At 38.1% G+C, this 21,588-nt stretch overlaps 2 protein-coding genes across 5 annotated transcripts in view; one reads left to right on the top strand and one right to left on the bottom strand.

Annotated features, from left to right (window-relative positions):
• Abcb1 (ATP binding cassette subfamily B member 1) overlaps nucleotides 1-21,588 on the top strand; it is a 159,845-nt gene that overhangs the window by 19,853 nt on the left and 118,404 nt on the right. The gene's annotated exons all lie outside the window — the stretch shown is intronic.
• Nucleotides 1-21,588, bottom strand: part of Rundc3b (RUN domain containing 3B) — a 164,974-nt gene that overhangs the window by 128,655 nt on the left and 14,731 nt on the right. For 2 of the 4 annotated variants that reach the window (XM_059257285.1, XM_059257286.1), the window contains exons 1-2: nucleotides 20,265-20,305; nucleotides 16,926-17,041 (exon numbers count right to left, since the gene is read on the bottom strand). Coding sequence is in view for 2 of the 4 variants with exons in the window: in XM_059257287.1 (XP_059113270.1) it covers nucleotides 16,926-17,041 (116 nt within the window). In the remaining 2 variants the exon portion in view is untranslated. Of the gene's footprint in view, nucleotides 1-16,925; nucleotides 17,042-20,264; nucleotides 20,306-21,588 lie in introns of those variants that run through there. The other 2 variants (XM_059257287.1, XM_059257288.1) reach the window with 1 other exon arrangement.

Here is a 21,588-nt window from a genome sequence, read left to right as displayed (position 1 = left end):
AATGATCTTAAAATATAGTACATACAACTTTTCTTCCACTGTTAAAAGTTTGCTTTAAAATGCTGTTTATAAATTGAATGTGAAGGCTCATATCTAGTCTTAGTATACAAGGGGCTGAGGCAGAGGAACTATGAGTTTTAGGAAAGCCTAGGCTATTTAGCAAGTTCAAGGCCAACATGAGCTATGAATAAGAATCCTGTCTTAGTTGTTTAGCTTGAACTGTTTAGGAGGCAGTGAGACCGGGACCTGTCCTTAGTGCATGAGCCGGCTTTTTGGAACCTAGGGCCTATGCTGAGACACTTTGCTCAGCCTTGGTGCAGGGAGGAGGGGACTGGACCTGCCTCAACTGAATATATCAGGCTCTGCTGACTCCCCAGAGGAGACCTTGCCTTGGAGGAAGTGGAAATGGGGGGGGGGGTTGGGGGAGAAGGCTGGGAGGCAGGAGGAGGGAGGACAGGGGAATCCATGGTTGATATGTAAAACGAATAGAAAATCTCTTAATTTAAAAAAAAAAAGAATCCTGTCTTAAAAAAAAAAAAAAGCAAACTGGGCACAGAGGAGCACGTCTTTAATCCCTTAAGCCTCTCTAGGCAGAGGCAGGCCGTCCTCTGTGGTTTGAGGTCAGCCTGGCTCACATAGTTAGTGTCAAGCTAGCCAGGAACACAGAGTGAGACACTATTAAAAAGATAAAGCAGAATAAAATATTATATATAAATAAATATATACATAAAATAAAAGAACATACTATTTATAGATAGACTGTTGTAAAGAGAAGTGTTTGTGGACCCAACAATTTAAAAATTATGAATACCTAAATTATGCAAATGTTCTTAAAGTTTTAAATAAAAATTTCTTTAGAACAAATAAGTATATAATTTTAATAAAATAGAGATTAGACTAAACAATGACAACTGGATAAGTAAATATATAAGACTCAACTGTTAATGGATGGAAATTAATACTTCCCATAAAACTAAAGTATTTTAATTTATGAATAAGAATATCATCAAAACAATTCCAAAATATATCAAATATAGCTAAACATGCAATCATTTCAGTTTTATGTAAAGCCTCAAAAAAGCTGTAAAAAGGAATTCAACAATTTAAAGTATAGTATATGTGCAAACACAACAGACATTCCAAACTAACTACTCCATCATAGTGTCAAAAAGATTGTGGTATAGATTACAATGGGAACCAAGCACTAGTCCTCTGGTAGAGTACCTTGAAGTTGATTTCTATTTTTTAGAAATGTGTAACAATACCAAAAATTTGCCAATAATTTAAGACAAGCAACTCACTAAGATTAGAAAACCAAGCTGGGTGGTGGTGGTGCACGCCTTTAATACCAGCACTCAGGAGGCAGAAGCAGGCAGATCTCTGTGAGTTCAAGGCCAGCCTGGGCTACAGAGTGAGTTCCAGGAAAGGCGCAAAGCTACATAGAGAAACTTTGTCTCGAAAAACCAAAAAAAAATAAAATAAAATAAAAAAGATTAGAAAACCAGAAAAATATAGAATTCAGATTAGGACACCCTCCAAATATGAACAGTCTCCTACATTTTATAATTTTCTCTCTGTTTTACAAAATAAGAAATGTTTATTATAAAAGGAAATGTTAGAGCAATAAAGTAACCAAACTTGTTACTAACTTTATATAATAAAATTTACAAGCAAATAAAATATCACTTTTTTGATGATTATAAAACTGCAAATTATTTTATGCAAGTAATTTACAGGTTAAGCTGTAAATGTCCAATTCCTCTGGTGAAAATCCAAAAGGCTACAAATAAATAAACATGGAGTTTTATGTTTATCAATAATAATAATCCCCCATATGTGGTAGAACACATTTCTTCTTTGAATTCTATGATTTCTTTGGGTTTTAAAAGTGGTATTACTATAAAATAAAGTTGAAAAATTCTCCTAGGCTTTAAGCTTAAAACCATAAAAAAAATTCTCTGCAAATAAGTAAATTTCAAATTCACAGATTAAAAGAACTCCATGATCTAGTTGTAAAATGTGAAGGCCATTTATCTCTATCATTTAACAAGCACAAATACTTGAGATACAGTTTTCGCTTTTCATCAGCCCAGCCCTCAAATACAGTGTTGTTAGTACTACAACAATCACATGATCCAAACAGAAGCAAGTGCTTAATATGGAGGGGCTCTGTTTTAGAATTTTAGACTTTCAATGCTATATAAATACTTATTCTCCATGAAACAAAAAGTTAAATATTAACAATAACAATGAAATGAGATATCAAAAAATAGCAATCACACACATTATTGTTGGTAAAAGCCTTTTTGGTAGTGAATTTAACAACATATAAAATTCAAATTTTATAAATACTTTGTTTTCAATAACCACAATTCCAATAATTCATTAGCTACTGTTATTAGGAAATAACTTTGAAGAAATTAAAGTGCTGTGTAAAAATAGATTTCACTGACACACAGTATGTCTGTAGGAAGTAAACTTTTAGAAGAAATCAACTGTTGAAAGTTCATATAATAAATACTATATACTTGTCAAAAATAAAATAAAATGGAAATCATATCCACAAGAACAGAAAACACGCAGGAACAAGAACTTGTACATGGATACATCTAACAGCATTATTTATAAGAGCAAAAATACATAAAAGTGCAAATGTCCATTAACTAATGAATGGATACATAAAGGAAGCATATCCATATAATGGACCATCATCCAATCACAAAAAAGAATATAGTCCTGATGTACAATAACATGGTTTGAAAACCCTGTGCTAAGTCAAAGAAAGTATACACAAAACCAAATACAGAAGGACTAATAGTTTATGAAATGTCCAGAATAACTAAATACATTGGCATAGACAGTAGTTTTAATGGTTGCCAGGGGGTGGATGAAGGTGGAGAAAGACAACCATTAATAGGTAGGAGCTACTTTTAGGGCTGATAAAATGTTCTGGAGGCAGGTATCACTGATAGCTGCATATAAAATGTTCTGGAGGCAGGTATCACTGATAGCTGCATATAAAATGTTCTGGAGGCAGGTGTCACTGATAGCTGCATAACTGCAAATATACCGAAATCCAATGAAAAGTATACTTTAGTTGAAACAGTATACTTTATGTCGTGAATTATGGTGATAAATACACAAAATTGTAATTTGCAGTTATATTTGATAATTTTGGACATTTTTACACTATTACAACTTTATATTTGAATGACATACCTCTTTTCTGAATGGTGAGAAGAAAAAAGGGCAAAGAGGAGATGGGTACCCCCAAAAGATGAAGGTATGTACAGAAAAATATAAATCACGATGGGCTTTCATCCTTTTTCCCCCTTGCTTTTCCTCTACTTTTAATAGAAATGTAAAGCAGTTCAGGCATCCGTATGATAGTAACAGAATAAAATTTCACTGTCAAGAGTCTACTCAAAAAGCATCAGAAAAACAAGAAATGATGAGGGCTCTACAGTGAAGAAAAGGGAAAGCACAGGGATATAATGGATATTGAAAATAATATGTGAAAAGTACAGAAATTTAAAGACTTATTTTTTTCTAGTGATTAACTGTTTTCTCTAAAGTTGGCTTAGAAACTATGAGTTTCTATTTTTAGAATCTGCAGTTAAACAACTAAACCTTAAATTTACTAAGACACATTAATAATTATTTTATTTTCTGTAAGATTTAAGACAGTAAATCGAATTTTCCATAGAACATAAAACCCTATGCTTTGGAAATTGTTTAAATATGATTTTTTTAACTTAAAAATCTGCTGAGATTTTCTTAAATTTCCAAGCACTTAAGTTAAAAAGGGAATTTCTCAGATGGCCTTGTCCATTGTCTAAACACCAAATCCTGGCAATTAGAGCAGTCTCTTATCTCTGGTATCATGTTTTGGCCTGAGTCTATGGGCTCTTATTGGATGACTTGTGTTCATGTCACTAAGAAACAATTCAAGTCTCATTTTGTGTGCAAACCAGGATTCAGAAGTTGGAAAGCCTTCAGAAATGAACAAAGAAAACTCAAAAGCCAAATGGACAGGTTTATCTTTACCTATTGTTTCTAAGAGTGTTTATACTCACTTCAAAAGACGGCCTCATAGGGAGGTGACTATTTACCATCTAAGTCAGGAAGCACTTTGAGGCTGAAGCCAAGGCTTAGGTATCAGAGCAGTCCAGTTGGATTACAGAAATTATGAAGTGTCAAACCAAGGGAGTTTTAGCTCTTTCTAAGTGTCTGAACTCGAATGTTATTGGGGGAAATTATTGTTTCTGCATTAAATGTTCAAATTTACAAATTTTCACTGAACATCCACCACCTCAATGTAACAGATACTTGGAATATATTAACAGTGAGACAAAGTTATTAGCCCTGAAAAAGGACAATAATAATGAGTAAATCATACAATATATTAGATAGACTTAAAAAAAATACAGAGAAAAAAGATGTTAGGTGTGAGGGGGTGGTAAGAGATGGAAAGATGATTCATACTTTTAAACATTGTGAATGGGGCAGACCTCACTGAGTAGTTCTCAAGTAAATTGTGGCATTGACCATTCACATACTAGAAGAGGGCCCCTCCCTACACAGGGAAAGGCAGGCACTGACATTCTGTGTTGGCATGCACCTGGTACAGTCAGAAAGGTGAAAAGGCTAAGGACAGTGTGGTAGATTAAGGACAAAGAAAAGATTAACTGTTCACAGAGCCACTGAGAAAATGTTCAGAATCAATGCAAATCCCCAATTGAATGTGAGTCATTTAGTCCAATATTTGTAAGAAGAATGAGCAGATTAATTCAGAAGAAACGACATGTCACATCTTGATTTTTTTCTTTAATATGTGGTATGCTAGCACTATTTTGTAGCTCTTTAGAATGCTGCAGAACCCTTTCCACTTAACTATTTTGTATAACCTTTAATAAATTCAACCACCATAACACCCAGTTGAAATTTATAAGACTGTTTCTGACCACTTAACTGCTAATTTTTTCTTTTTTATAATTAATATTTTTTTTATTTTAGATGCCAACCAGTTTCCCCTCCCTTCTCTTCTCCTGTTCCATCCTCTCACCTCTTTTCTAGCCTCCCCCACATCCACTCCTCCAAAAGGGTAAGGCCTCCATGGGAGTCAACAATGTATGGCACATCAAGCTCCTCCCCCTGCATCAAGGCTGAGCAAGGCAGCCCACCATAGGGAATAGGTTCCAAAAAGCCAGCTCATGCGCCAGGGACAGATCCTGGCCCCACTGCTCAGGGCCCTACAAACAGACCAAGCTACACAACTGTCACCTATGTGCAGAGGGACTAGGCTGGTCCCATGCAGACTCCCTAGCTATTGATCTACTAACCCATTAAATGAGCAAAGTTACAAATGGCATTTAAAAAATTAAGCTGCATTTCCTTTAAGCCACTTTTACGCCTCTTTCCCATTTGAAACTTTCCCCTTAACCAAGCAGAGATTACTAACTCCTTTGTATTACATCACAATTAGTAATAATTTTAAAATGACATGACTCATTCATATAACACTGCTAAATTATCTTCTTTATAACCTTTAAATACAGATGTCAAGAAATGCATACCTTATTAATCTTTGTAGCCCAAATCCTGCCTGGATGGGTTGCTGAATAACCAGAATGGACAGTGTGGTGGTTTGAAAGAAAATAGCCTCCAAAGGGAGTGGCACTATTAAGAGGCATGGCTTTGTTGGAGAAGGTGTGGCCTTCTTTAAGAAGTGTGTCACTGTGGGGGTGGGTCTTGAGGTCTTCTTTGCTCAACCTACACTCAGTGTGGTACACAGTTCACTTCCTGCTGTCTGATGATAAAGATTAAAACTCTCAGCTCCTTCTCCAGCACTATGTCTACCTGCATGCCACCATGTCCCACCATGATGATAATGACTGAACCTCTGAAACTATAAGCCACCCCAATTAAATGTTTTCCTTTATAAGAGTTGCTGTGGTCATGGTGTCTCTTCACAGCAACAGAAACCCTAACCAAGACAGATGGGTTGCTGAACAACCAGAATAAATGGAATAAAAAGAATAGTGCGTGAATATGTGTACAATATTGTAAGGAGTTTAAAATGGAAAGAAAAACCAGAAACTACATACAAAATAACAAAGTTAAGGCATCTGCTCCAGAAAAGAAGAGAGACTTCAGGTTATGACTCACTTCCAAATCGATGAAACAAGTAACATTTAGTCAAGAAGAACGTGGAGAGGTGATAGCAAATGAATGGTCCTTGAGACTTACTCTACTGCACTTTGTGACGGACTATCCAACCTTATAAAGTAACTGGGGATCAAAGAATTGAATTTCAGGTATTATAATGAAAACACACAATCCTCCCTTGAGGGAATTATAAACTCATTTTTTAATAAATTCATTGTTCCTAGACATTTGTATCAAACTTTGGAAACACAGGAGACACATACTATAAACAAAAGATGCATACCAATTCCATCACCCAAAACCCCTCCAGCATGTTGACGCTATGTAGTCAACCTGCCAACCTGTAACCACTGACCTAGTTCTAGACAGTACAGCGTACCCTTTTCCAAAATGTCAAATAAATGGATCATATACTAAGTTTTCATAATTTTGCATCACATATTTATTATAATTCATTTGATATTCACACATGTTGCAAAGTAGAAATATATTTTCAATTACTGAATTTTTTCATTGTATATGATAGCTAGCCTTTTATCATGTGGAAGATATCTGGGTTGCTTCTGGTTTCTGACAAGTATAAATAAAACTGTTCTAAATAGTTTTTGCATAAACATAGGTGTTTATGTCTCTTGAGTAAAGGCCCAGGATTTCTGGAAAATAAAAGTATACTCATAAAAGATCACAAGTTTTCTTAGAGATGCTGTATAGTATTTTATCCCAGCAACGATGCATGAGAGCTCTAGCTTCTCTCCATGTATCTCTCAGAATTCGGTAAGTGTACAGAGGAAGCTCGCCATGGTTTTGTTAGGCAGAAGGTAGAGGAATGCAGGGCTGGGAGAGGGATTCCTACAGTCAGCTCACGTTCCGTTCCCTCTTTGTGGACCCTGTGAGTCTAACACGAAACTCTGACCCCAGTCTTCATTGCAAAACTTCAGTTTTCAACATCACAAAATGTCTTAACCAACAGTTGTAAGATCAATCCTGAGACCTGGAACAGTCTCAGAAAGGAGTTAGACATGAGGTACCAACAAAACAACAGTTCTAGCTTGGTAGCTGTGCCTTCTAATGCTCCTATGAATGCTTAGAATGTTCCTATGTGGTTAAACATTCTTGGGATTGCAAATAGGTATTTGCCCTACAGCGAAAACCTAAGGTACCAGGGAATTTCCCCATATATATGCCCTCATGAAGTCTGTGGCCTTGAAAGATCTCAGATTCAGTATACTATCCCTTAATTCATGGTTTCAACACCCTCACTGTGTACTTTTCTAGAGGACCAAAAGAATAAATGCCCTAAAGGGAAATATAGTCTTTCATATCCCCATGGATGTGCCATTCACTTTAACAATTTTCATGAAAATTTTATTAAAATCCACAGTTCTGAGCTTAGTGAACTGCTAATCATTGTGTCATGCCCATTCATTCTCTTTGTAGTACTTGCTTTCCTAAACAGAATTCTGCTTAAAGCCTGGGAATCCTGAGACATCCTCAGAAAATTTGTTCTTTCATGTTTTTGAAACAGGTTCTCTCTACATAGCCCTGACTCTCCTAGAACTCATTATGTAGCCCAGGCTGGCCTTGAACTCAAAAAGACCCACCTGACTCTGTCTCCCAAGTGCTGGGATTAAAGGATTTGCCCCAATGCCCAGCTCCTCAGACCAATTTTATTTCTCTAATAATGATTTTGACAGCATCTTTTTTACATATTTACATGCTGCTTATATATCATTGTCTGTGTGTGTGTGTGTGTGTGTGTGTGTGTGTGTGTGTGTATTGTCTGCTCAACTCTTTTGTGTATTTTTAACTGAGCTTGTCATTTGGTCATTTTCACACTATCATGTACAGTTTTGTTTACTGATTTATATAATTGCTTTACTCTTGTTTATTTCCATTTCATGAATTTTAATTTTATTGTATGCGTTCTCTATGCACTGACAATTACATTATATATCAAGTCTTTGGATACTCTGAATAGAAACCCTTCTTCAAATGTGTAATTAGTTCATGTACCCTGGTCTGCGGCTTGCTCCACTGTCTTAACTTTGTCTTTGCAGAGACAAAAGGGCTTTCTAGGGATTTTGCGGTTGCTGTTGTTACTGTTTTAAAGTATAATATATTTTATCAGGTTGTAATTCTGTTATAATGGACATTATAAATATGTTAATTTTGTTTGAGTTTTAAGCTTTTTTCACTTTGCATTATTTGAGATAGACAGATAAATGATTGATTGCCAGATAGATAGATAGACAGACAGACAGACAGATGGACAGGCAGTAGGTAGATGGACAGATATAGTGCTAGCTATGGATCTAAACTCTGTTTTTTTCTATGTAGCGCTAGCTGGCCTGGAACTCATGCTATACGCCAGGCTATCCTGGAACTCAGAGATCTGCCTGCCTCTGTCTCCCAAGTGCTGGGATTAAAGGCAAATCCCACCACACTGGTCCTTAAATTCTTTTTAAAATTTTTCTCATATATATTTATTGTTCTAGCATTATATGTTAACTTCTCAATTGAATGACATGCACATTCAAAAACAAAAAAACAAGTCAAGATTTTTAATGGGTTTATTTATGAATTTTCTATTTATTCATTTGATCTGTGTATAAGATTTCATTGGTACACTGATTGCTATTATCAAAATACTAAATTCTGAAATTAGATAGATTGAATCTCCAGCTTTATCCATTTATCTGTAGAAAAATACTTAAGTTGACTCTACACCTTGGACAATGTGAATAATACTGCAAGTAACATGAGTCAAAGGTATCTCCTTGGCATATTTCTCCTATTTCTTTTGGATATATAGCCAACAGTGGGATTACTGCATCATAAATTCTATTGTTAATCGTTTTAAGATTCTCACAGTGTTTTCTACAATGGGTATACTAACCTACATTCTCACCAATGGAGTGAACGTATTTCTGTTTCTATACAGCTTTGTCAGGACTTGTTACAGCTAGAGTGAAATATTTCACTGTGGTTTGAATTTGCATTTCCCTGATAATCTGTGATGTTGAACATCTTTTCACATTTACTAGCTATTTGTATCTTCTTTGGATAAAATGTATTTTCAGGTCTTCGAAGAATTTTAATTACTGATTTTTAATAATTCATTTTTCAGTGCTAGGAATCCAAGGGTTCTAAGCACACTAGGTAAGCACACTACCACTGGGTACATCCTGAACCACTGCCAATTTTTAAAATCAGTTATTTTCTGAGTTTTTTTAGTTCCTTTTATATTATGGATATTAATTCATCAGATGTACAGTGTGCAAATATTTTCTCTCTTTTTGTAGGCTATCTCTTCATTCTGCAGTTTGTTTCATTTGCTAATCAGAAGCTTTTTAATTTTCTATAATCTCACGTGAATTTTTGCTTTTGGATTCACATCTAAAATATCACCACCTAGTCAATGTCATAAAGGCTTTCCCTTACGTTTTCTTGTGGTAGGTTTCAAGTCTTTAACACTTAAATAGTTAACTCATTTCAGTTTGTTTTTGCATAGGATGCAATATCTTCTACATGCAGATATTCTGTTGTGCCAGTATCATTTACTGAAGAGACTATCCTTTTCCAATCATGTATTACTGGTACCTCTGTTAAAAGTGAAGCCAACTTTTTTCATTGGTTTGTCTGTGGTATCCCCACTAATCCCCAGCAAGGGCCACACACTGTAGACCAATCTGGCCTACGGCCGGCAATTCTGCCTCAGCCTCCTGAGTGCTGGACTCACAGGCATGTACCACCATTCCCAGCTGTAATATATTTTGGTTCAGAGAGTCTCCAGTTTTGTTTCTTTTGCTCAAGACAGTTTTAGATATTCAGGGGTTTAAGTAGTGCTATGTGGACTTTAGGATTTTTCTACACCTATGAAAAATATCATTGTATAGAACAGTGGTTCTCAACCTTCCTAATGTTGCAACACTTTAATGAAGTTTCTCCTGTTGTGGTGACCCCAATCATAAAATTATTTTTGTTGCTACTTCATAGCTTTAATTTTGCCACTGTTATGAATCATAATATAAATATCAGACATACAAGACTCCTGTGAAAGGGTCATTCAACACAAATGGGGTCACAACCCACAAGTTGAGAACCACTGGTATAGAAACTTGCTAGAATCTGTACTTTGGGGTGGTATATATAGATTATTAATTTTTAATACTTTAATCCATAAACATGGGATATAGCTTCCATTTACAATAAGGTGCCATATAATAAGGTTTTAGTCAACCATGAACTACATATAACAGACAAGTTCCATAGATTATATTGGCTAGTGATGTAGTCCCCTCAGTTTGCGGAAGTATACTTTATGATTTATACAGTGACAAGATTGCCCAATAATGCATTTCTTAGAACACGATTCCATTATAAAGTAAGGTGTGACAACATTTGCAATTTTATAGCCATCTTGTCTATTTCTGAAGTAGGTGACAAGGTAAATAAAACTGCATGTGGTAGCTTGAATCATAAACATGGCCCATCGCCTCAGGTATTTGAATACTTGGTCCCCAGTTGCTGGCCTTGTTTGGAAGGTGTGACCATCCTGGAAGAAGCATGTTACTAGGACTAGCTTGAGAACAGAACGTAAGGCCTCACATTACTCCCAGTTTTTCTCTCTGCTCCCTGCTTGTGGTTCAGGCTGTGAGTCCTCCTCTTTCTGCCCCTGCTGCCATGTCTACCTGATTCTGGGCCTCCAGCCGTGATGGGCTCTAAGCCCTCTAGAGTCACAAGCCCAAACTCTTCCTTTTGTAAGTTGCTTCTAGTCACAGTGTTTTATAGAATAGAAATATAATCAATAACAAATAACTAAGATACAGCATTTGTCCCTAAGAAACTTCATCTCACTTAAATAATTCAGTGACATAAAACTGTAGCTAGAGTTTTCCTGCCTGGCCCACAGTCAGGACAAATCTCTCTCACCTGCCAGTCCCACAGCCGCTCAGACCCGACCAAGTAAACACAGAGACTTATATTGGTTACAAACTGTATTGCCGTGGCAGGCTTCTTGCTAACTGTTCTTACTGCTTAAATTAATCCATTTCTATAAATCTATATCTTGCCACATGGCTCGTGGCTTAACGGCATCTTCACATGCTGTTTGTCAAGGCGGCGGCTGGCAGTCTCTCTCTGACTCAGCCTTCCACTTCCCAGCTTTATTCTCCTCCTTGTCCCACCTATACTTCCTGCCTGGCCACTGGCCAATCAGTGATTTATTTATTGACCAATCAGCAACACACTTGACATATAGACTATACAGACCATCCCACAGCATAAAACATAAAAGAAGCAGAATTTAAGGAGGCCTTGGGATTGTGCTTTGGCTTTAATTTGACTATGAACCAAATATGTGGCATGGGAAATTTAAAACAGTCGACTCCTAAGTTATGAAAACTACAGGATTTAGACCACTGGAGTCACTTTCCACAGTCTCGGCACCAGCTTCTAAGAGGAGCAGTAACAGATCAGTGACACACAAGAGGAATAACAAACAACACTGGAGTAGTTAGAAGACTTAAGGGTCTACAGACAGCTGTCTCCCCGGGAGTGACAAGAGGAGAACTGGAGAGAGGCATTTTATAACAGTAATCCTATAACAGTTATTAAGCTCACATTTGAAAATTCTCCAGGAAAAAGGCAAAGCACACTGGGATTTATTGGCTTGGCATACATAAAAATTTTCTTTCTTAATTTTTAAAATTATATTTAGTGTGTGCACGTATTGTGTGTGTGTGTGTGTGTGTGTGTGTGTGTGTGTGTATACATGTCACAGCACAGGTGCAGAGGTCAGAGGACAATTTTTGGAAGTAGGTTCTCTCCTTCTACCTTGTGGGTCACTGGAATCAAATTTGAGAAGTCATGCTTGGCTGCAAACACCTTTGCCTCCTGAACCATCTTGCTGACTCATAAATAGAAGAATTTTCTAACTACCTAAACTGTCCAAAACCTTCATGAACTGCCTTACTAGTTCCCAGAGATCAGACGTGTTCAAACAAAAGGCTGTAAGTCCACCAATTAGAAATACTACTGAGTGGGCTGGGTGCAGTGGTGCACACCTTTAATCCCAGCACTGGGAGTGTGCTGGCCCACAGAAGCTCCCTAGTAAGGCCTTACTCAGGGTCAATCTGAGCTTGCTTACCCAGCAGGGCTGCATAATGGGATGATTTGGCCAGGGGCGTGATTAACAGGTGTTTTGAAGGGTCTACACTTGGCTGTACATTGTACTTTGATCTTGAAAGTGGGAGGTCTTCTGCCTCTCTCCTTGGTAGTATATAAAAAGCCCTTTAGAATAAAACTCTGGGTGGCTGGGTGTTGACCCTGGGCCCTCCTGAACTATCCTGTGTTTCTGTCTTTCTTGTCATCTCATCTATATTTCCATCTAATACTTCCTCATTCCTCTTTCCTCCCCCCAAGAACCCTTCGACAGGTCAGAGAAGGTCCCCGACATGGGAGGCAGAGGCAGACAGAACTTTGTGAGTTGGGAGTCCAGCTTGGTCAATAAAGTGAGTGCCAGAAGAGCAAGACCACATAGAAAGTTCCTGTCTCAAAATAAAAAAAGAAAAAGAAAATAGAAGTACTACTGAGCATACTTCTTGTTCATCAGACTACAAGAGACGGCTACTTCTCATCCTGCAATCCCTTGTCCTGATTAAAGCAGCGCTATAGAAACACACGGTGAGGATGCAGTTATCACCGAGGAGGCTAAACGCTTGACTTCAGCAGAACACTTACGTGCACAGCTTCTGCAGTGGCTTTTATTAGGAGACACAAAGTCAGATGAAGAAGTGTCTTAACGGCATAGCTCAGGCTCGCCTCAACCTCACAGTCTCTTGCCTCAGCCTCTACAGAGCTGGGATTACAGAAAGGAGCTATTGTGCTCAACTTATACTTTAAAATGACTGAAGTTTAAATGGTACAGAGCTGAAGAAACAGAACTCAGGTCTTACTATTTTTAATATTCTGTGATGAATTCTTCCTTCTCAACTATGTTCTAGAAAAAATAAGACCATCATTGGATCAAGGGATTAGTGCAAATAATACATGACAGATTTTAAAAGTCTCCTTTTCTCCAATTATGACTTTTAAAATGAATTAAAATTAGATAATTTTGTCATCTCTTCATTTTACCTGTGGCAGCACAGCCTACGCTATGTCTGAGGGAGATATTTAACTTTGTCTGGAGAAAATTTAATGCATAAGCCAAAGGATCTTTATTTCAAAAACAAGTAGTAACTTGATAAAAATAAATCTTATAGTCTGATAAAATTAGATCTTTTTTTTAATTTTTATTTTGCAATACAATTCAGTTCTACATATCAGCCCTGTTCTCCCCTCTCCGGCCTCCCTCACCTTCCCCCCAGCCCAACCCCCATTTCCACCTCCTCCAGGGCAAAGCCTCCCCCACGGACTGAGATCAACCTGGTAGACTCAGTCCAGGCAGGTCCAGTTCCCTCCTCCCAGGCTGAGCCAAGCGACCCTGCATAGGCCCCAGGTTTCAAACAGCCAACTCATGCAATGAGCACAGGACCCGGTCCCACTGCCTGGATGCCTCCCAAACAGATCAGGCCAATCAACTGTGTCACCCACTCAGAGGGCCTGATCCAGTTGGTGACCCCTCAGCCATTGGTTCATAGTTCATGTGTTTCCATTCATTTGGCTATTTGTCCTGTGCTTTATCCAACCTTGGTCTCAACAATTCTCGCTCATATAAACCCTCCTCATTCTCGCTAATTGGACTCCCATCTTTTTAAATTTGTGCTTATATCAAAACATTAGGAGTTTTAAATAAAATAAAATAAAAATTTAAGTATTTAGTGTAAAATAAAATACATAACCTCTCAAAATATAATTTATTATATTACATTATTAAAAATAGGAAAACATGAAATTTCTAGGCACTTGAGATTTTCAAATAGTCTCAAAAATCATTTTATAATCCATATCTATTAACAACCACAGTAACCACAATAGTTGACTTATATTAACACTTTTAAAAGCATGCTTTTAATTACTAATCTCATTTAACTTAAACCTGCAATATGTTATTATGTCCATGGGATTTTTTTTTGGGGGGGGGGGGGTTCGAGACAGGGTTTCTCTGTGGGACAGCCCTGGCTGTCCTGGGACTCGTTTTGTAGATCAGGTTGGCCTCGAACTGACAAAGATCCACCTACCTCCGCCTCCTGAGTGCTGGGATTAAAGGCGTGCGCCACTATGCCCGGCTGTCCATGGGATTTCTACTCTTGCTGCTTTGTGGCCCTGGAGACTGAAGCTAGGGCCCTGTCTGTACCTGCTCATACAGTACCCTACCACTGAGCTACTTCCTCAACTTTATATTAGCTTCCTTACTTATACCACTAAAATTTATATTGATAAATTAACTAGATTTGATAGTTTCATTACAGTATTTCTCAGAAATAACAGTAACAGATTTGGTTATATGGAATCAGTTCTGAACATTCATCCTCTATATTTTACCAAGGCACAACTCAGAAGACATCTATTGGCTGTATAAAAGGAGTCCAGTGAGTCTGTCCAATATTAAACATGGAACCTGAAGATGCCCTTATACTTTTCTACTGATAAATTTTTGTTTGTTTGGTTGGTTTTGGTTTTTCAAGACAGGGCTTCTCTGCATAGCCCTGGCTGTCCTGAATCTTACTCTGTAGACCAGGCTGTCCTTGAACTCAGAGATCCACCTGCCTCTACCTCCCATGTGCTGGGATTAAAGGCATGTGGCGGCCCGGCCCCAAGTTTTCTTTTGAAGATTAGATAATGGAATTGATGTAATAAAGTTGTTATTTGTTGTTATTAAGACTTATACTATAAAATTCTTAGTTTTCATTTATTATACTTTAAATACTATCCACTTTTGAGACAGGGTCTCTCTGTGTATCCCTAGATAGCCTGGAACTCACTATGTATACCAGGTTGGCTTTGAACTCACAGAGATCCACCTGTGTCTGCCTTCCGACTGCTGGGATTAAAGGTGTGCATCACCACACCTGGCTTTAGATATTAGTTTTCAATTAAAAAATATGAATTCTGAGACAACGTTTTCCATAAACTCTTTAAACTACAAAATGACTTCTTCACAATCCCATGCATATATATATTTTGATCATATTCCACATTTACTCTCTTCTATCCCCTTTCCTCTGAATCCCTTCTTCACTGTCCTACTTCGCTGTGTTTTGTGTATGATCCACTGCATTTAACTAGGGTTGCTGGAATACGCATGGGTAGAGGCTATTTACTTGAGCATGGGCAGTTACCACTAACTACACTGCTGCCCTTCAAATTTTAAAAGATTCATAGTTGTGATATAAATATGCTTACTGATTTAAAAAATACAAAATCAAAATCATACTTTTTATTGTAAGGTACTATTGTACCCACAGTCCTCCAAAGACCACCAAGAGAGCAAATCCGATGTAAAAGCAAAGAATCTTGGTATTGTTGTGAGTTAACTTGGGACTCTCTGTCCTGACGTAGCAGCAGAGCAGGAGAGACCCTGAGTAGCAATTGGGCAGGATTTTTAAAGCAAGGGGGGCTTGGGATCTACAGACTACATAGGAACAGACTCAGGATTGGTTTATGTGAGTGGTAACCATGTCAGTAACTTTCGATTGACTAAGGTCAGTTGGGGATTACGGTTATCATTTTTGGGCAGGCCTGGACAAGTCCCAGGCTTTGTCCCTGAGCTGCTATGGAGGTTGGCTGGCCTAGCATGTACTGACTGTGGGGACTGGCTCAGTGAGTGGTCCAGGCTTTCACATTGACCCATACATGTAGCTCTAAGCTGGTGAGGGGTCTCACACAGTGAACAACTGGCTGAACCTTGAGTGGTCAGAGTACTTGCAGAAAGGGAGCTACTACAAGGACTATGTCTTTTGTTCACGGCCCTCCCAGAAACTGCTTGCTCAAGTCTCAGGAAACTGAAATTGAGGCCTGATCTCCAAAAGAAGACTGACAGCCTGTTACGGCATCTGCTTGGTCCTTTCAGTACTTATTGCTAAAGTTTTCAACTCTATCTAATTTAAGGATATATACAGATAATAAGGATATCAATTTAATGCTTAAACCAGTAAATAAGCTTAGGATATGCCAGCACCTAAGCTTTGAATGTAAACACTTTGGGAAAGTGGCTTTGCTCTTGTATATGGCAATAGATATACTCATGTTTAAAATTTTTTTACCTTATGTATATGAATGTTTTTGCCTCTGTGCATGTACCTGCACCATGCTCATGCCTGTTGGAATGCCTGGAATCAGACTTATGAATATTTTTAAGTCACTGTATAAGTGCTGGAAATCAAACCCAGGTCCTCTATGAGAGCAACAAGTGCTCTTAACTGCAGAGCAAACTCTCCATCCCCACACTTTTGCTTTGTTTTGAGACAGGGTCACATCACACAGCCTTGCTTGGCCTGGAACTCCCCATACAGACTAGGCTGACTTTGAACTCACAGAAATCCATCTGTATCTGTCTCTTAAGTGCTGAGATTAAAGGCATATGACACCACATCCATACTCAACATTAGTAATGTATTCTAGAAATGAGTGTAAATATTAAAAACAGATTCTTTTTGAATAACATAGGCCAAAAGATCAGATATTATGAAGTCGGATTTATAGTTGTTCTTTTAAGTGTAGCATGATTGCTACCCAAACCACAACAGACAGTAAAAGTTTATTTTCCTACACAGACTATTTAGAAAGAATAAATAATATATTAATGCTGTTACCTTTTAGCCGGTGACTCAGAATCTGTTCCAGAACAGCTGCAAAATTATTAAATTCAGGAGATGAATCATCAATTGTTTCAAAGCAAGATCGATCAATCAGGGTCTTCACAGAAAATCTATGAAAAAAGAAAGATGATCATTTGTTTTAGAGAGAGTAAATCCATTCACTTAAGTATGAAAGTGAGAAGGTATTTGGAAAAGAATCCTGAAAATTTTGTTTATCTAATGTGCTCTGCAAGTTTAAAATTTTACAGAAAACAGGAGTCCACATGCCAGTCACTGCTGAAGTCTGATTGCGGCATTCTCCAAAATCCTACATAGCTGGGGAGGCCCTGGGCACTAACATCAACAGGCTAGGCGTTTGAGAAGGAAGAAGGACTCTTCCTTAGTATCTTTGTAGAAGAGGCCTAAGCGAGCTTGACTACCTCATCTGTTATGAAATGACATAAAAGGTACCAAATAGGAGAATGGGATAGTTTTCTATCCTTGCATTACAGCTATCAGAACTAAAATATGATACAATTATAACTTAGTATTTCTTAATACTACAAAAAATTCTGAGTCAGGATGTGGTGACATATGCCTTTAAGCCAGCACTCAGGAGGCAAAGGCAGGAAGATCTCCGTGAGTTTGAGGCCAGCCTGGTCTACAAAGTGAAGTTCCAGGACAGCCAGAGCTGTTACACAGAGAAATCCTTTCTTGAAAAACAAAAAACAAAACAAAATTCTGACTTATAAATACTTTTTTTTACTTTATGACAATGCTAAAGTGTGTATCTATATCATTATTCTGTTTTTTATTCTCAGCATATTATTCAATAAATTATATTAAATAATTTTTCAGGGCTGGGTGGTAGTGGCGGTACATGCCTTTAATCCTAGCACTCAGCACACAAAGGTAGGAGGATCTCTGTGAGTTTGAGGCCAACTACAGAGCAAGTTCCAGAACAGCCAAGGCTACCCAGAGAAATGTGTCTAGAAAAAAAAAAAATCATTACAATCATTTATTTCCTATTTACTTGTGTCTGTGTGTACACATGTTCATGCGAAGGGTTACAGTATGCATGTGGAGGTCAGAGGACAACTTGAACGAGTCAGTTTTCTCTTTCTATCACGTGGGTCCTGGGAATTGAACTCAGGTCAGCACACTTGGCAGTCAGTGCCTATACCCACTAAGCCATCTCATGGCCCTATGAATTTAAGACTTCACTATAAAACAGACGATGTTAGATGATCTTGTCTAACTGTTGATGAACAGAAATGTTCTGAACAGTTCTGAAGAGTAGGCGAGGCTGGAGTATCTTATTCTTCAGGGATATGTGGTGGTTAGGATGAGATGCCCCTAGTCTCCAGTTGGTGGCGCTGTTTGGAAACGGTTAGAAGTGTGGCCTTGTTGGAGGAAATATGCTACTGGAGGTGGCCCTGGAGAATTTGAAAACTCACACCATTTCAAGTCAGCTCTCTGGGCTCCCGGCATCTTGAAGTTCCTTAGGTTTCAGCTCTGCTGCCATGCCTCTGCTCTGCCATTATGAACTCACCTCTGGAACCGAAGCCCACATACATTCTTTCTTTCATAAGTTACCTCAGTCATGGTGTTTTAAAATAATAATACAAAACTAACCAATATAAATGAATTTTTAATTTACAGTATTTTCAACTTAGAATGGCCATAATTTGAAAAAGATCAAGGAGTGGTATATAGGACGGTTTGGAGAGAGTTGAAAGGGAATGGGGAAATTATGTAATTATATTATACTCTCAAAAAATAAAATGAAACAGAAAATGCCACATATTAAAAAAGATTAAACAGAAAAACTTTAAACAAAAATAGTCCTAAGCATAGTGATAGAAAGCTGCAAAAATGATTGTAAGCATTTGTAGGCAAGTTTTATGTCAACTTGACACATGCTAGAGTCATTTGGAAGAGTGAGCCTCAGTTGAGAAAATGCTCCTACCAGACTGGCCTGTGGGCAAGCCTGTGAAACACTGTCTTAATTAGTGAATGATGTGAGGGCCCAGTCTACTGTGGGTACAGCCACTGCTGGGCTTGTAGGTCTGGGTGCTGTAAGAAAGTGGCTGAGCAAGCCATGGGGAGCAAGATAATAAGTAGGACTCTTCCATGGCCTCTGCAGCAGCTCCTGTTTCCAGGTCCCTGCCCTGTGTGAGTTCCTATCCTGACTTCAATAATGGACTGTGACGTGCAACTGTCACTGAGATAAACCCTTTTTACCTATGACTTGCTTTGGTCACATTGTTTTCTCATAACCCTAGCTAAGAAAAAGCAGAAACCACACAAAAGTCATCTTAGTGGAAAAAATACATTTTCTGTGATCTTTATAAATTTTTGTTTTCTAAAACCATTAAAAACTCTCTAGCCAATTATAATATAGAAAAAATGAAAAAGAAAAACAGCTTATTATAACATATTGTAACTTAAAGTATTGGAAACATTGGGAATTAAAGTCCCTCACTTCCTTACAAAACAAGTATCAAGACTAGAATGAGTGGTGGTTGTCTTAGTCTTCTTGTGTAACCTTGGCAAACTATTCTATTCTGTAACTGAATTCACTCTCCACACTTTTATTTTATCAAACTCTTTCTCTGGAATGTTATACAAACACTTGTAAGCATATGCTATAGAGACTTAAAGAGTAGAATCACCTCTCCCACATGTTACTTAGAGAGCATTTCATTCCCTGTTTGGCGGCTAGTGTCTTCTCTCTTCAGCAATAATAAAGTGGATTCACTTTCCAGGGAATAGAGAGACACACGGTTTGTTGTGTTTGATGATTACGAAAGTGTTAGGAAGTGAGGTGGCAAAGCTCTTGTTGGCATCTTTCTTGAGCACCTATCAGAAAAGCTAGATCTCACAATGATCACACCAATTCCACCCGAGTTAGTCCCTCCACTCACCACAAACATCTAGAGTCAAACCAGGTGAAGTCAGTTACCTGGCCAGTCTTCCAACTGTTCCATGGTGGCAACTCCCCACCGTGGAACCCTACACCACTGCCATGAAACATTTCTGACAGGCCCTTACTGTGAAGTGTTTTTTCAGGGTCACTTCCTTTGGGACAACTTCTTGTCTATCACAACCACTTTCTCAGTGACATTAACACATGCACCTCTGCTAAGTTCCTAGAGGTGCTTACCTTCATCTTCTCAGACAGCAGCAAGTTATCATCTTCTTTATTAATAAAATCTGTTTGATACTTTTATACATGTTTATACTGCGTTCTGGTTATACCCACCCCCACTCTCTCTTATTTCCTTCCCCCTCCCCTTGTCAGCCCCTCTTATTCCCCACAAATCTCTTTCCAGATTTATGGTTTAGAATTACCCATTAGAGCTGGTGAGCACACAGTTAGATATAGCATTTCCTCCCCTAGAATCTGTTAGTTACCTATGACCAATGCCAGCTGGTGTAACTAATATGACTTCACAATTGCCATGGCCACGTCATACTTAGAAAATGTCCCCACCCTTCTCCCTGCCTTCCACCTCCACCCCTATTGCTCACTTGAGTAGAAGAAAAGTATGTCATTTGAAACAGTAATGCACACCATCAAGCAGACTGACATTTTTTCAAATAAGGATAACAAGGCATGCTTCACCAAGAAGCTGGATTAGGATTTAGTTCGATAAGCTTTCCCCAGTGCTCTCCAGGCAGTAAGTACCTTCGCCATGGGAGCCATCTCAAGTCCAAGACTAACACTATTAATAAAGAATGTACAAATTCAAAGATAAGGGTTTTTTCCCTACTATTTCATACCAAATTTAATCATATCATCCTTTGGAAAAAATAATTTCAATCTTCTAATAATCAACAAGGAAATGGCTGTCAAGAGATATGATGGGCCGGGCGGTGGTGGTGCACGCCTTTAATCCCAGCACTTGGGAGGCAGAGGCCGGCGGATCTCTGTGAGTTCGAGGCCGGCCTGGGCTACCAAGTGAGTTCCAGGAAAGGCGCAAAGCTACACAGAGAAACCCTGTCTCGAAAAACAAAACAAAAAAAACAAACAAAAAAAAAAAGAGATATGATGGAGGGGCTGAGATGACTTGGTGGAAAAAGTTCTTTCCACACAAACATGAAGACCCGAGTTCGAACCCTCGTACCCATGAAACCCAGGCATAGTCGTACTTGCCTGTATCCCAGTACTAGAAGGCAAAGACAAGAAGACCACTGGGGCCTGCTGGCCAGACACTCTAACCAAACTGTTGAGCACCAGGTTCTATGAGAGAATTTGTCTTTAATAAATTTTTAAAAATGGAGTACAATAGAAAAGACACTTGACTTCAACCTCTGGCCTCCAGACACACATATGTGCACTATACCCCTACACTCATGTGCACATAAACAGTGATAAGACACAAGTCACAGCAAATACAATACAAAACACTAAACATGATACCTGGAGATACCTGTTCAAATACAGCTAGTTTTTCTTTTATATGTATATTCCATACAGGACATTTTTTAAGAAATCAAAATTTTGCTTTCCTTTTCAAGCAATAATGTAAGAATTTCCAGCCACTGTGTTATTTTATTTTAAGCTACCAAGAAAAAAATTTTGATGAAAAAAATGCTTCCCATGTATCCCATATACAGACTATATTGCACATGTTAATTTCAACCATTTGCCTGTTTTTGGTTTTTTTTAAGA

The sequence above is a fragment of the Peromyscus eremicus genome, chromosome 3 (genome assembly GCF_949786415.1).
Source record: "Peromyscus eremicus chromosome 3, PerEre_H2_v1, whole genome shotgun sequence".
Taxonomy (NCBI): Eukaryota; Metazoa; Chordata; class Mammalia; order Rodentia; family Cricetidae; genus Peromyscus; species Peromyscus eremicus.
This window is presented reverse-complemented; position numbering and strand designations above follow the sequence as displayed.